This window comes from Pezoporus wallicus, unplaced genomic scaffold (assembly GCF_028554395.1).
Source record: "Pezoporus wallicus isolate ANWC-B61680 ecotype Strahan unplaced genomic scaffold, APGP_CSIRO_Pwel_v1 scaffold_7107, whole genome shotgun sequence".
NCBI classification, from domain to species: Eukaryota; Metazoa; Chordata; class Aves; order Psittaciformes; family Psittacidae; genus Pezoporus; species Pezoporus wallicus.
In genome coordinates, this window is record NW_026642114.1 from 1779762 (window position 1) to 1795407 (window position 15646).

General features: G+C 43.5%; 1 protein-coding gene across 2 annotated transcripts in view; it reads right to left on the reverse strand.

The window, feature by feature from the left end:
- Positions 1-15646, reverse strand: part of XPR1 (xenotropic and polytropic retrovirus receptor 1) — a 111827-nt gene that overhangs the window by 27837 nt on the left and 68344 nt on the right. For both annotated transcript variants that reach the window (XM_057427453.1, XM_057427454.1), the window contains exons 3-4: positions 14768-14869; positions 2528-2751 (exon numbers count right to left, since the gene is read on the reverse strand). In XM_057427453.1, coding sequence (XP_057283436.1) covers positions 2528-2751; positions 14768-14869 — 326 coding nt within the window. The remainder of the gene's footprint in view (positions 1-2527; positions 2752-14767; positions 14870-15646) is intronic.

Genomic DNA, 15646 nt, shown 5'->3' on the forward strand with positions numbered 1-15646 from the left:
TTTCTATGGAAAAGCCAGCATTCTACCCAGGGAGACCACCATTTCAGAATCTTGAAATTAAACTATGCAACAAAATGATGATTTTGGTCAGAGATTTTTCTGTAGCCTCAACTAACATCACTTTATATGCCATGTGTCCAATCCCATCCTAACTCTGATGTGCCTTGGCCGGTCTGGGCATGGTTACACCAGACACCCTTGAACCTCTCCAGCAGCACTTCATCCTCTGACTGCAAAAATTCTGCAAGCCCAAAGCACACAATAAAAATACTGGTGGTTATAGTGGTGCTTCTGACAAGGAACATACAGTGATGGAACAGTCAAACATCATTCACACAGTCAGATGTTTTGCTATTCATGATGCTTTTGTTTGGCAAGGGGCCTTCTCCAAGCCTGACTTCCATTTCTGCTGGACACTAGTTCAATCCATTGGAGGCGAGTAAAAACCAAAGAGTACAACTTATGCAATAACATAATGCAAGATCAAGTAGAGTCAGTGGACTCAAAAATCTCTGCTCATATACAAATGCATAAGGAAATGCACCAGCAAGACAAACACACAGCAGTTTAATAAGGCTGATTCAGTATTTGTTATTTGCCTGATTAATGCATTGTATTATATACATATAAGTAAATACTATGTATTTAATAATTAAAATTTGTTTTGAAACAGTATTTCAAAGAAATAGATCTATTTATAGATCTACACATTCTAGAATAATATATTACTGTTAATAACAAATCAATTTTATCAGATGTTTAATCATTGGCAAGTTAAATATCAGCTGCCCTGGAGACAAGTTACAGTTCCACTTGACATTTGGTTTGTGTACCTTAGACATGAATGCATGCTGCTTTTGCTCTTGCTTCAGTCTAACAGATTAGAATTTGCTTCAAATGTGTTTTCTGTTCCTGGTAACCTACCTCAAGACTTCAGCATTTCATCAAAGTCATAGCTTGATATTTATAATGCTGCTGTTGACTTCCCTTTACCACCTACATGAAGGCCTCAGCTATGTCATCTTCCCACCAGGTTACTGTTTTTCCTCTCCAAAACTTGAAGAGCTAGAATACTCCTAGTTCTTAAACGCTAAGATCAAAAGTGATTAAGAGAGGTATTCTGGGATTTGGTTTTATATCTGGTTTAGTACTTGTACTCATTGTCCTAAACTTCAAGACCAATTTGAACTAATTTTTCTCATTCTCAATATGTTGTAGAAAGAAGCTCTGCTCCTTTTGGATACTGTGAAAGCTATCAAATCCAGATGGGATTTACATTAACATTTTCTATATGTACAATGAACTCTTGGTAGCAAAAATATAGGTGTGTAACATGCCCTTCTTCACTGATGAATAGCAGGAAAAGATTTTCCAGATTAATGACCTATGTCACCACTATTTAAATTCTCCATCAAGCCTCAGAAGTGACTTTTGTTACCAAGAACTTTTTTTTTTTTAACCAAAACAAACCTTGAAGAAATCACAGCACGTAATACTGTTTCATTCCATTCCTGAAAAGCTACAGATACTCTAACTTTCCCAGGATTTTGAACCAGAAATTACCTCTAACAGTTAAAGGGCTTTATTGAGAAACCCATAAATAGTTTCCAGACATGTACTCAAAGACATAATAACATCACTTTAGGAATGGTACGAATACTCAAAATTTTGGTAGAATTAAGTTTGCCCATACTGCAGGTAGTATTTCTAACAATTAATTTTGTTTAGTAAAATTCTCCAGTACAATGCTGGTAAATCTCTAAATATAGATGTACTAAATTTAAACTCAAACATTCTTATTTAACAAGCTAAAAACCCTCACAGTAAGACATGTAAAAGCATTTCAGAGTACTTAACACCAAAAGAGCTGTCCCAGAAAAAAAGATCATAACAGTTTCAGATTTTTGCTTCAAGATTTTTGGAACAGTATCAACATCTGCAATATTTACCATGCCCTTTCGTGCCAGAAACCCTAGTACAAGTAAAGATTTGGTTTTCTCATACTTCAAGGCAAACAAGCCTGTATCTTACAGAATTGAAAACTTTTTTTTTAATGAATGTTTTAACAAGAAATTCTGATATAGCAAGGTCACAGTCACTACCATGGTAACGCCAAGAGAAAACAGTATGTTAGCATTTCAAGTTTCATTACAAATATTAGATAAAAGAGCTTCTTTCTTCCCCAGTGTGCCAGCTCCAGCCCTGCACAGGAACAACACATTACAGGAGGAGGAGGAACTGATACAACTTCATGTTCTGGCCATGCCTGGGCAAAGGGTGTTGGAGTCAGCCAGCCCAGAAAAGGAAGACAAAGGAAGCTCCTTCTGAAGGTCAGCTCAGCAATTCTATTTCAACAAAAAGCAACAAGACATTACACTGCTAGCTGCTAGGCATCTGCCTTTTCTTAAGTGTTAGGGAACCCAAAATTAAGGAAGAAATTAAAATAACAGCTTGAATGAGGCAACTGAAGGATACACAGAGTCATTTACATATAGGGCTTTGTAAACCCACATCTTTTTGCAGGTACCTGATAGTTCTGCAGTAAGATGAGGCTGAGGTAGAGCTCACTGAAGGCCAATTTCAGATCTTTGATATTCCTATGCTGGACTCGTTCTTCATGGGACAGGTGGAAGACTGGCTTTCTGCGCCGCTGAAGTGTGGAAACCCCACTGGCTTCTTTTTGTGCATCCAAAGTTGATTGTAACTCAGTCCGGAGAGTAGTAAACCTGCGCTGAGCTTCTGCAAGCTTTTCTGTTAGCAAAGAAAGGAAAAAGTCAGATGAGAGGATAGCAACTTGCCTACTGAGCCTATAAAAAGCACTATACCTTTTCCTCAAATAACATGCCTGTAGGTAAAAAGCACTGCACTGAATAACCTACAGCATGTCTTCCCCTCCTAAGCATTAAATTCCACGACTCTGCATATTTCCTTTCTATGAAGCTCCTTTTAGTTAAAGACATGAATTCGGACCTCTCCACTTCCACTCAAGATCTGATTTCTTCTAGAGGATGCTTGTTCCAGGACTCTACGCATACCTGTATGGTATGGAAGAAGACCAACCTGCTCAGCTGCTGCCTGTACTGAGAGGCTATAAACCAGCACAAGGATGCAGGGTTAGGCCCCCCCACATCGGCAGAGCCACAGCTGGATGCAGCCAGGCAGATAGGGTCTCATCCAAATACCAAAGCAGTGACCACACGTCTACTCTGCACACAAAGGAAAGCTGATCGCCTTTCTCAAATAAAGCAAATGCACAAAAAGCAAATGAGGAAAAAACCCAACTGTTAGACAATGTTATGAAACTTGACAGTTTAGTAAGCAAAGCACTTTTCATATCTGTGCACCCACTACTAACTATGTGTTTACTATCTTTTTATATGACAGTAAGGAAATCCAAGGAGAAAAAAAAAAACAAAGAAAACAAACCCCACTTCAAATGAGATGCTGAATTTTGTTGCTCAGAGAGCAACGCTACCCTTCTGCCAAGCTCACAGTGACAGACAAACACAGCTTCTGCTTTGATCAGGAATTACAACACTACTAGCTGCTGTACACAAACTGCTGTAATAATACATCCCTCTCTTCCTCAGTTTAGGCTCATGCAGGTTAGAAGCATAGCCTCATTATTTACTGATTAAAGGAACAGCCAACCTGAATTTAAATATCATTTTGATGTGTATTCAGAAGAAGTCAGCCTCTCTTCCTCACATCTCAAGTATGAAAAAGGTGTTCCTTTAAGTATGCAGCTTCATGTACTATTAGAAAAAAATAATTTTTTGCTAAATAAAAATCTTTTTAATGCTAAAACCAGCATAATTGACACCATTATCTTTCTCTTTGATCTGTACAACTAGTTCCCTCCAATCTTTTTCCCTCCCCTATGGCGTTAGTCACAGCTTTGGCATCTCTGCTGATAAGCCCCATCATGGACCATGTGCAGTGGCGCTGGCCAGGAAGGCAACAAATAGGTTCACAGTGTTGGAGCAGAGGCTGGAGCCACCTCCACCCAGCAGGACACACACCACCGCAGCAGAAACCATGGAGCCCCACGGTCCCTCCACCACTCAAAACTCTGCCCAACAGTCTCCTGGCTGTCAATCTAATTCCCCTTCATTAGCATCTTATGTAACTTAATTGTAATTTTCAATTGCTGCCGCACCTCCCTCGAAGTAAGATTTACTCTTATGGGTGCAATTCTGACTTTCTCTCCAGTCTTACTCAATTCTGATTAATTTTAAGAGCAAACCTCATCTGTAAATAATTATACAGTGCTCTGCATAAGGTATTTTCCAGAAGGAGAATGCCCTTCTGAATGGAAAATTGGAATCAATATACAAAAATCAAGTATGGAAGAGCCTGAAACTCTCTAACTTTCTTGATTATAAGCTTTACTTAAAGTAAGATGTTTTAAAAAGACAGGAAAGGACAACTCCTCCCTGGTAACTTCTATAGCTTCAAGGACTCCACTGAAGAGAGGCAATGTAGCCCACAGTCAGAATCGTTTGCCCACAGCAAGAATTGTCTGCCCACAGCCTACAATTACATAATATTTAACACACACAAGGTCAGACTGCAAAAATCTTTCCCCACTTTAGGAACTTTCTCAGGAAGAAGTAACAGATATCTATTAGAGCAACTGTTAGAATCAAAAGCCTTCATATAAATAAAACTCACAAGTTTACTATATTCAAAATGCCACATTAAACTGTGATACACTGAGATTTCTTTGGATCAAATTATTAAATATGCGAGTTTAAATCACATCTCTAAATTGAAACTATGTTCCATTTTCCCTATGTCCAGAAAAAAAAAAAGCCAACTAAAAGCCTAACAAAACAATATTTAAAGGAAACACAATGCTTTGAAATAGTCTCAAAACTGCTGCTGCAATTTTCTTCTTTGCAAAGCAATGTCCAGTAAGAAAGCATCATCTCCAAACACAAATATTCTTCTTTATTATGCACTGCCCTCTCACATCTGTAGGGGAGGACCACAGTTCTCTAAGAATGAGGCTTTAAAGGCAACTGACTCCCTCCTGAGAAACAGCAGTCCTGCACCTTCTTCTCCCTCCTGCTCTCTCTCACATGGACTCCAGTTATACAGTCCACAACTGACTTCACCTAGTTAAGGTATGATTTTATCATGGAGATTCATTGCAAAAGCAAAATAAGACAAAATATGTGCTGCTCTTCTTAAAAGCTCATACTGAATCGCTTAGGGAAACAGCAAAGCAGAGTACAGATTAATTTCTCAGTTTACAGCACACTCCAAAACGATTGAGAAGTCATTCACCACTAACCTAGCACTCCCAAATGTGACTTTTTTAAAAAAAATATGTCACTCAAAAGAGTTAGAAAAAAAGCAGCATACACATGGAAACTGGAAGCACTTGTTGTGTGGCAGCATTTCGCATGACATGATGCCCACTAAGTCTTCGGCTCAAGTGTAACCTCACAGCAAAGACTAAGGAGAAATTTGAAACCAGGGGAAGACTTCAACAAAAGTACTTGCAATAAAGACGCAGGTTTGCCCCAGAAATGCTTCTAGATCCTGACTAAAACCACCGTCTAAAGAGTTGCCTCTCAGCTATACAATTTCAAGTTGTTTTGACTCCGTTTTCCAAGTGTAAAGAAAAGCTCACACATAAGAATCATGGAAGAAAAGCTGTTACATCAAAGAACTAGTACAGTTTCTCAAGTTCCAGCTCACGTGGCCATGGTTGTGATCAAAACTTGTTTCACCAGAGAGGAGATAATCGAACAGCCCATACCTCCTTGCAGCTATCCAGCTCAGGAGTCTGGGCATTTTAGGCAGGCTCTTTCAGCACTCCTTCCTTTTCCTACTTGTACTTACTATATTCACTATTTTGCTTACCAAGTTAAAGCCTACAAATAACAAAACCATCTCCTAAATTAACCACAAAAATGTTACTAGCTACACTGTAGCCCAAGCAAATCCTGATGATGCTAGCTTAAAATATAACAAACTTCCCCTCTAGAAAATCCCAAACACAAACCAAAACTGGCCACAAATGAAACTTCAGCACTTGAATAGGCATGCCCTACTGGAAACATCTGAAAATTTTACTTCTGTGCTTTTTTCTTTCAATTGAGTATAGATTTTCTTGAGCATAGTCCAAATAATCACAAATTGTTTATCAAATCAGATTTAGTTAATGGCTGTTTTACTTCCTACTGAGCTGCAATAATGGTCTGGGGAATTAAGGCTATGTTTGACAAGAGCTGACAACCTTAGCATACAGCATTATGCAGCAGGTACTCCGACCCTAAGTACACTAGGGAGGAGCTGAGGTCCAGGAGGAGCCTATCCTAAGAGGACAGGGTTGTCCATGTTGTGGCAATCCCTGGAAATCTTCACTGAGAATCCCTCAGTGCAGGGATCAAGAAGATGACAAAATTAAGCAGGGATCAAAAGAAGGCTTAGCTTTCTTGAAAATGGCAATATTTATCATTGTAAAGCCAAGTGTGTAATAAAACATATGATAAACGTGTAACAGACAGAATGTACCAGGTCACAATCCAAGCTAACACACACCTGGAGTTACAATAGGGTCCGAGGTGACAAATTTCTGACATGATCAAGAAGAGGAACCACTGATGGAACATTTCTTGACATAGCTTAACGTTAATAATCCTAATAAGGGTTTCCATACTGTTAAAGTCACGTCACTTCTGCAAGTAAAAGACTTACTTTAAGCTTATCACAAAAGATTTTCAAATTACATGTATTCTCTTCTATAACATTTTTGAAATGACAGTGTCCCTGGGAGTGACCCGGAAGGACAGGAGCTTCCGGGTGGAACTCGTTTTCTTGGCCGGTGGTATCGTATTCTCTTCCCTTGTTATTTTCCCTTATCATTGTTTTAGCTGATAGTAGCGGTGGTGATTTGTTGCTGGACTGTTCTTGTCTCAACCCGTGGGAGTTGCACTCTCTCGATCCTCCTCCCCGTTCCTCCGGGAGCGGGGAAGGGGAGAGCCCCGGTGCAGGGAGGGGGGGAGACGAACACGGACCTTGATTGTTGTCAGCTCGGCACCACTCACTGGGAGTGAGTGAACAAGTTACCTGACTGGGTTTAAACCACGACAGTTCTTTTTTGGCGCCCAACGTGGGGCACGAAGGGGTTGAGATAAGAACAGATCTGACTGGATTGATAGTCACTCGTCACAATGCTGATTTATTGGCTCTCAAGGTTTTTCCTCTTGATCTCACAGTTTCAGTATACCATATCTTACGTCCATCCGGTATTGGCTGTATTAGTGTTTTTCAAGTGTGGGGCTTGGGCTAAGGTTTTTATCCCATTGTACTTTATGGTAATGACTTGTAATACAATAGAATCGTTGATCATGAAACTGATCTGGTTTATGTTCCCAGTGTGGTCACCACCTTTATACTTTGGGAGGTATATGATGGAGGTGCTTAGCAATTACACATCTTTTTTCTCCTTCTCAGGTGCTCAACCTGTGAAGGAGACATCCTTTTACCCTCCTAGTCGTCCCCCCAGACCATTTACATTTGAGAGTTTTGAATTTTTTAAATGGCCTTTTAATGCTCTTGAGACTTGTTTGCTGATGGTGATGGGAATCACCATGCTAACACGCATACAGAGTGTGTTTTGCCCACTACTGATTTCAAGAGTTAAGCAGATTCAGGTTTGGGTCTTGTCTGGGGTCAAACGACGATGTAGGAGGACCGAGAGATTTTCCCAGAGGCTGGACAGCCATGAGTGGCAGGGTGTGTGGGATAGTATGGGCAAGTATCTAGGTCAGTGGGCCCCTCCAGTATTTTGGAATTTCACTACCGAACAACTGCAAAATCCAGAAGAATTAGTAAAACACTTAAATGAGGTGTGTGGTCATTCTGGCCATACCAGAGATGGACAAATCACGGCAACGTGCTGGGGCTTGGCCTATGCTTACAGGGCCTTGTTCAACACTATCCAGCACCTTCAAAAGGAAAAGAATGTCGGCGGATTTGAGGGCAAAGTGACAGTCGCTACTCAAACTTTGGCTGCAATGAACTGCGCAGCTACCCCAGTGGCAAGTACAGCAGCTGCTCAAACTTCAACTGCAACAGACAGCGCGGTTACCCCAGCTCCAAGCACGGTAGCTACACCACCCCCAGCAACAAGTACAGTCGCTACTCAAACCACAGTGATAATCACTGCAGCCAAACCAGAGGACCAATTCGTACCAATATCAGTCGCCCCTGTACGCAAGAGAACAAGCAAAAAGGAGGCAAAAAGGGTGAAGCGAGATGAAGAACCAATGAATTCACCACCCGGTCCAGAATCTGATCAGGAGTCATCCTCACATGACGAAGAAGAAGAAGAAGAGGTAACTTCTCGACCTCGGACCTCAACCGAGCTGCGGAATATGCGAAAAGATTTTACCCGTCAACCAGGGGAGCACATCATCACCTGGTTACTCCGATGCTGGGACAATGGGGCCGATGGTCACGAACTAGAAGGTACAGAAGCCAAGCAGCTGGGATCACTTGCTAGAGAAGGGGGAATTGACAAAGCAATTGCAAGAGAGAAAAAGTCCCTCAGCCTTTGGAGGAGGCTCTTGGCAGCTGTGAAAGAAAGGTTTCCGTACAAGGACGATGTTACGAGTCGTTCGGCCAAGTGGACTACTATAGACAAAGGCATCCAGTCTCTGAGGGAATCGGCCATCGTAGAGATGATCTATCACATCAAGCCGAATAACGGGGATACACCTATAGATCCAGATGAAGTTGAATGTACACGACCCATGTGGCGAAAACTTACACGGAATGCACCGTCATCATATGCCCATTCATTGGCAACAGTGACCTGGAATGACATAGTACCACTAACAGTGGATGAAATGGTTCATAAACTCCGAGAGTTCGAAGACAATCTCACTCCTTCCATCATCTCAGCTGTGAAAAAACTGTCCCAGGACCTCGACAAATTGAGGGACGATGTATCTGATTTATCCAGCTCCTCACGTGTACCAACACGCGTCTCAGCTATTAACAAAAGACGTCCTATTGTTCAAGAGAGGAGATACAGAAGGTATACGCCACGGGGTACCCTATGGTTTTACCTGCTGGATCACGGAGAAGACATGACAAAGTGGGATGGAAAACCTACTTCAGCTTTGGAGGAACGGGTGAGTGAACTGAAGAGGGGAGCAAGGGCCAAGACTGATCGTCCCATGAGAGCTACGGCTTCAGTCTCTGGTGAGCAGTTTCCCAGATGGAGTGGAAGAGCTGATTTTACTCCAGCTCCTGTGGTAAGGAAGAATAATCCCTTTCAACACGACTTAAGTGTCCAATGCTGTGACGACCATTAGAGGGGCCCTGCCTCCAGCCAGGTGGAGGTAGGGGACAATCGGATTTACTGGACTGTGTGGATCAGATGGCCTGGCACATCAGTCCCACAGAAGTATAAGGCTCTAGTAGATACCGGTGCACAGTGTACCCTGATGCCATCAAGCTGTCAAGGGGTGGAACCCATCTATATTTCTGGAGTAACAGGAGGATCCCAAGAGTTGACTGTGCTGGAGGCTGAAATCAGCCTGACTGGGAGGGAGTGGCAAAAGCACCCTATTGTGACTGGTCCAGAGGCTCCATGCATCCTCGGCATAGACTACCTCAAGAGAGGGTACTTCAAAGACCCAAAAGGGTACCGGTGGGCTTTTGGTATTGCTGCTTTGGAGACTGAGGAAATTGAGCAGCTGTCCACCTTGCCCGGTCTCTCAGAAGATCCCTCTGCTGTGGGGTTGCTGAAAGTTGAAGAACAACAAGTGCCAATTGCGACCACAACAGTGCACCGGCGGCAATATCGCACCAACCGAGACTCCCTGATTCCCATCCATCAGCTGATCCGTAGACTGGAGAGTCAGGGGGTGATCAGCAGGACCCGCTCACCCTTCAATAGCCCCATATGGCCAGTGCGAAAGTCTAATGGAGAATGGAGACTAACAGTAGACTATCGTGGCCTGAATGAAGTCACACCACCATTGAGTGCTGCCGTACCGGACATGCTAGAACTTCAGTATGAACTAGAGTCAAAGGCAGCCAAGTGGTATGCCACGATTGATATTGCCAATGCATTTTTCTCCATTCCTTTGGCAGCAGAGTGCAGGCCACAGTTTGCTTTTACTTGGAGGGGTGTCCAGTTCACTTGGAACCGACTGCCCCAGGGGTGGAAACACAGCCCTACCATTTGCCATGGACTGATCCAGACTGCACTGGAACAGGGGCAAGCTCCAGAACACCTGCAATACATTGATGACATTATTGTGTGGGGCGATACAGCGGAAGAAGTCTTTGAGAAAGGGAGGAAAATAATCCAAATCCTGCTGAAAGCCGGTTTTGCCATAAAACGGAGTAAGGTCAAGGGACCTGCACAGGAGATTCAATTTTTGGGAATAAAATGGCAAGATGGACGTAGACAGATCCCCACAGATGTGATCAACAAGATAACAGCAATGTCTCCACCAACTAATAAGAAAGAAACGCAAGCTTTCTTGGGTGCAGTGGGGTTCTGGAGAATGCACATCCCAAATTACAGTTCGATTGTAAGCCCTCTCTATCATGTGACCCGGAAGAAGAATGATTTTAAATGGGGCCCTGAGCAGCAACAAGCCTTTGAGCAAATTAAACGCGAGATAGTTCATGCAGTAGCCCTTGGACCTGTCCGGACCGGGCCAGATGTAAAAAATGTGCTGTACACTGCAGCTGGGGAGAACGGTCCTACCTGGAGCCTCTGGCAGAAAGCTCCAGGGGAGACTCGAGGTCGACCCCTCGGCTTTTGGAGTCGGGGATACAAAGGATCTGAGGCCAGCTATACCCCAACTGAGAAAGAGATACTGGCAGCCTATGAAGGGGTTCGAGCTGCTTCGGAAGTGATTGGCACTGAAGCACAGCTCCTCCTGGCACCCCGGCTGCCCGTGCTGGGCTGGATGTTCAAAGGCAGGGTCTCCTCTACACATCATGCAACTGATGCTACATGGAGTAAATGGGCTGCACTAATTACACAACGAACTCGAATAGGAAATCCCAGTCGTCCAGGCATTCTAGAAGTCATCATGGACTGGCCAGAGGGCAAAGATTTCGGAATGTCACCAGAGGAGGAGGTGGTGCGTGCTGAAGAGGCCCCACCATATAATAAACTGTCAGAAAGTGAAAAGCAGTATGCCTTGTTTACTGATGGCTCTTGCCGTATTGTGGGAAAGCATCGGAGATGGAAGGCAGCTGTATGGAGTCCTGGACGACAAGTTGCAGAAACTGCTGAAGGAGAGGGTGAATCGAGTCAATTTGCCGAGGTGAAAGCCATCCAGCTGGCCCTGGACATTGCTGAACGAGAAAAGTGGCCAGTACTTTATCTCTATACTGACTCATGGATGGTGGCAAATGCCCTGTGGGGGTGGTTGAAGCAATGGAAGCAGAGCAACTGGCAACGCAGAGGTAAACCCATCTGGGCTGCTGCACTGTGGAAAGATATTGCTGCCCGGGTGCAGAACCTGGTGGTGAAGGTACGTCATGTAGATGCCCATGTACCCAAGAGTCGGGCCACTGAGGAACACCAGAACAACCAACAAGTGGATAAAGCGGCTAAGATTGAAGTGGCTCAGATGGACTTAGATTGGCAACATAAAGGTGAATTATTTCTGGCCCGGTGGGCCCATGACACTTCAGGCCATCAGGGCAGAGATGCAACATACAGATGGGCCCGTGACCGAGGGGTGGACTTAACAATGGACACTATTGCCCAGGTTATTCATGAGTGTGAAACATGTGCTGCAATTAAACAAGCCAAGCGGTTAAAGCCTCTTTGGTATGGAGGACGATGGTTGAAGTATAAATATGGGGAGGCCTGGCAGATTGACTATATCACACTGCCACCAACCCGCCAAGGCAAGCGCCATGTGCTTACCATGGTGGAAGCAACCACCGGGTGGCTGGAAACATACGCTGTGCCCCATGCCACTGCCCGGAACACTATCCTGGGACTTGAGAAACAGATTTTGTGGCGACACGGCACCCCAGAGAGAATTGAATCAGACAATGGGACTCATTTCCGGAATAACCTTATAGATATTTGGGCCAAAGAGCATGGCATTGAGTGGGTATATCACATCCCCTACCATGCACCAGCCTCTGGGAAAATCGAACGGTACAATGGGCTGTTAAAAACTACACTGAGAGCGATGGGTGGGGGAACTTTCAAGCATTGGGATACACATTTACCAAAGGCCACCTGGTTGGTCAACACCAGAGGATCTGCCAACAGGGCTGGCCCAGCCCAGTCAGAACTTTTACATATTGTAGAGGGGGACAAAGTTCCTGTGGTGCATATGAAGAATTTGCTGGGGAAGACAGTCTGGGTTATTCCTGCTTCAGGTAAAGGCAAACCCACTCGTGGGATTGCTTTTGCTCAGGGACCTGGATATACTTGGTGGGTAATGCGGGAAGATGGGGAAGTCCGATGTATACCTCAAGGGGATTTGATTTTAGGGGAAAACAGCCAGTGAACTCAATTGTATACTGTTGCCTGCTGTGTAATGCTTTTATAGCCCATCAACTAGATGTCTCCAGGTCACCAGCGACTGGCCCTGACTTCCTTCCAGCCATCATCCCAACAGAGAATGAACTTGGAACATCATGGACCGAATGGACTCGGCAGCATTATAGGGATTGGTCCATGCACTAAGAAAATGATTTTTTTTCCTCTTGGTCTGTATGTATATGGATGTATATATGTGGGAGAGCGATGGTGTATTGAAAATGTGGGATCTGAGCACGACGTGAATGGTATGGAATAAGGGGTGGATAATGTCCTGGGTTCAGCAGTAGCAGTCATGTTTTTTCCTTTGTGTTAACTGGTGCAGTGCTGTGTTTTGACTTCTAGTTTGAGAACAGCGTTGGTGAAGCCGATGTTTTCGGTTGTTGCTAAGTGATGTTTACCCTGACCAAGGACTCTGTGAGGCTCATGCTCTGCCAGGGAGGAGGGGAAGCTGTGAGGAAGCAGAGACGGGGCGCCTGACCCGGGCTAGCCGGGGAGGTATTCCATACCACAGCACGTCATGCCCGGGGTGGGGGGTAACTGGGAGTGACCCGGAAGGACAGGAGCTTCCGGGTGGAACTCGTTTTCTTGGCCGGTGGTATCGTATTCTCTTCCCTTGTTATTTTCCCTTATCATTGTTTTAGCTGAGTGGTGATTTGTTGCTGGACTGTTCTTGTCTCAACCCGTGGGAGTTGCACTCTATGTACATGTGGATGCACGTGCTCTAGCAGGTCCTCATTAGGGAAAATTATAATCTGTATTGTGCATCTAAATTGACAGAACCTCCTTCACAGAGTCTAGCTCATATACACAGGATCTGATATAACTAGAGAAGAAAGACAAGTTTCTAAGCATAAATGCCTTATCTTAGACCTGGGATAAAAACAAAAGACCCCACACGGAAACAAAGCAGAACAATTGTTCTCAGTTACATATGTATGAATTACATGTAGGAAAACGCCAATAAAGTATAAAACCCAGCTGGCCTAGTAAAACATATCACTTCTACCTACAAAATGCTCTTTGCCCTTGTTCTGACACCCACTCCGCTCTGGCTATAGCAAAATACCACGGCTCCAGGGAGCCAGGAGAGCAGGCATAGCCAGCCCAAAAGAGATTTACTTGCCTAGATGTAAGCTAGACAGAGGCAAGCTGCAGTGCACTGTTACTGCATCTATTATGCTTTCAGCTATTCTCATGTTCACAACCCAGATTTTGCTAGCAATAAAATAGCCAGCAATAAAGCAATCGCCTGATGATTATTAAAATATTTTGCACAATTCAACTGTCTTTGTTACCAGATGAAAGTCAGAAATAGAAAAGGGTACCATATTGTGCTGCAAAAGCCTGTTTATAGCATAAAGTTAGTAAGTCAACATGTTAAGAGAAAGTATAGCAGAAGTCAAGGCATCACTGTCTTCATATTTAAATGCTTTTCTAGTTGAAAACCCATTTTAAACCTTAGCAAAAGAGGCAGAAAACCAGCTGAAGTGTAATGGTGGGTGGAACTGGATCACACTAACACTAAGCTTTTTGCAGCAATATTACAGGGTGAATTTCCAATTATCCCATTCTAAAGAAAACACAGGATGGGAAAGCAAACTTTCTCCAGGAAAACAACAAACAACAGCACTCTGACACATGACCCCTAGGAATCCCTACTCTTACCATTACATTTTTACTCAATTTACTAAACAGGAATTTATACACAGGCAATGACAAACTGCTACTTGGCTGACCTACTCCAGAAAGTTTAAGGAGTTTATGTGAAAGAATTTAAAACTTGGACACATCAGGATGGTCAAGTTATGATACGGGGCAAGTCCATGATAGCTATTCGTGCACAAGCTCAGGGAACACCAGTTAAGGAACTTAGCACAACTAAAACATGCACAGGAAACTGTCACCATGGATAAGCTGAGAAACTGTTGCCTATGCCCTACCACTTGAGATAAGAGCATCTTCTTGAAGTTCAGCAGAACACTACTGCAGACCAATGAAATCACCTGCCCTCCTTTTCCCTCCATGCAAATACCATGGTTTAGGCTTCACATCTGTGATTAAACCAGAGCAGTTTCCCATATAAACCCGTCCTATAATTACCTGATGGTAGACCTGCATGACCACTATGGTTACTCTGAAAGTTTGGGAGCTTTGGACTCTTTTTGTGTTGCTGTATTTTCCACAAATATACACAAATAAGCACCTTACCTGAATAGAAAATGTTGATTTTGGCAAGTTCTTTCTCACAGGTTTGGAAGAACTTCTCTTCAAACGTGGCAAAACATCTTTTCACTGTGTCTTCATCTGTGTCTATAAAACAAAAGTTTTAACAAAAGAAGATAAGAACAATTTTCTAAGTGACTGCCATGGAAATATTTCTTCAGAGTAAATCCACCTTCTTCGTTATATAGAGAAGGAAGAACAATAAGGCCCTAAAGGTTCTGAGGGAACACATATTTGCTTATAAAAGGAATTATACAAAGATTAAGAGGTAAAAACTCATAAGCAGTAACTGCATCTTGGCCAAAGTTTTCATTATCTTTTTTGATCCTTCAAGTGTTACTGCGGATCTCACATCCTTCATTTCCAATTCCTAACCCAGCTTGTGCAACTGCACCTGTACAGCCATCCTGGATCAAGACTGCTCTTTATATCTACATGAACTTTTTTAAAAGGCATCTTACCTACCATCACAAAGGCACCCACTGCAAAGATGCACACCAGTGGAAAGGAAACACCACACCACATCCCCACCTGCCCACTTCTGCTGCCTCCAGCACCCTGAAGCCACCCCTCATCTGCCACATCAATCCAGAACAAAGCCACACAGCCACTGCAGGGGTGGTCTCCTTCCTCCCTCCCACACCACTTCTCCAACCATGTGGTAAGCCAAATCAGGGAAAGATCTTCCAACCAAAACAAAAGCAGATTAAGCAGCATCATAACCACTCTCAACATGCTAGCACTATATGTCAGGGTTAAGTTACATTTACCCACCCAGAAGTTATTCTACTCTCCAGTCTAGGGCACTGGCAAGTTCTCCAATACCAACTTTAGTGAAATCAAACCTCTTTATCAAAGATAGGG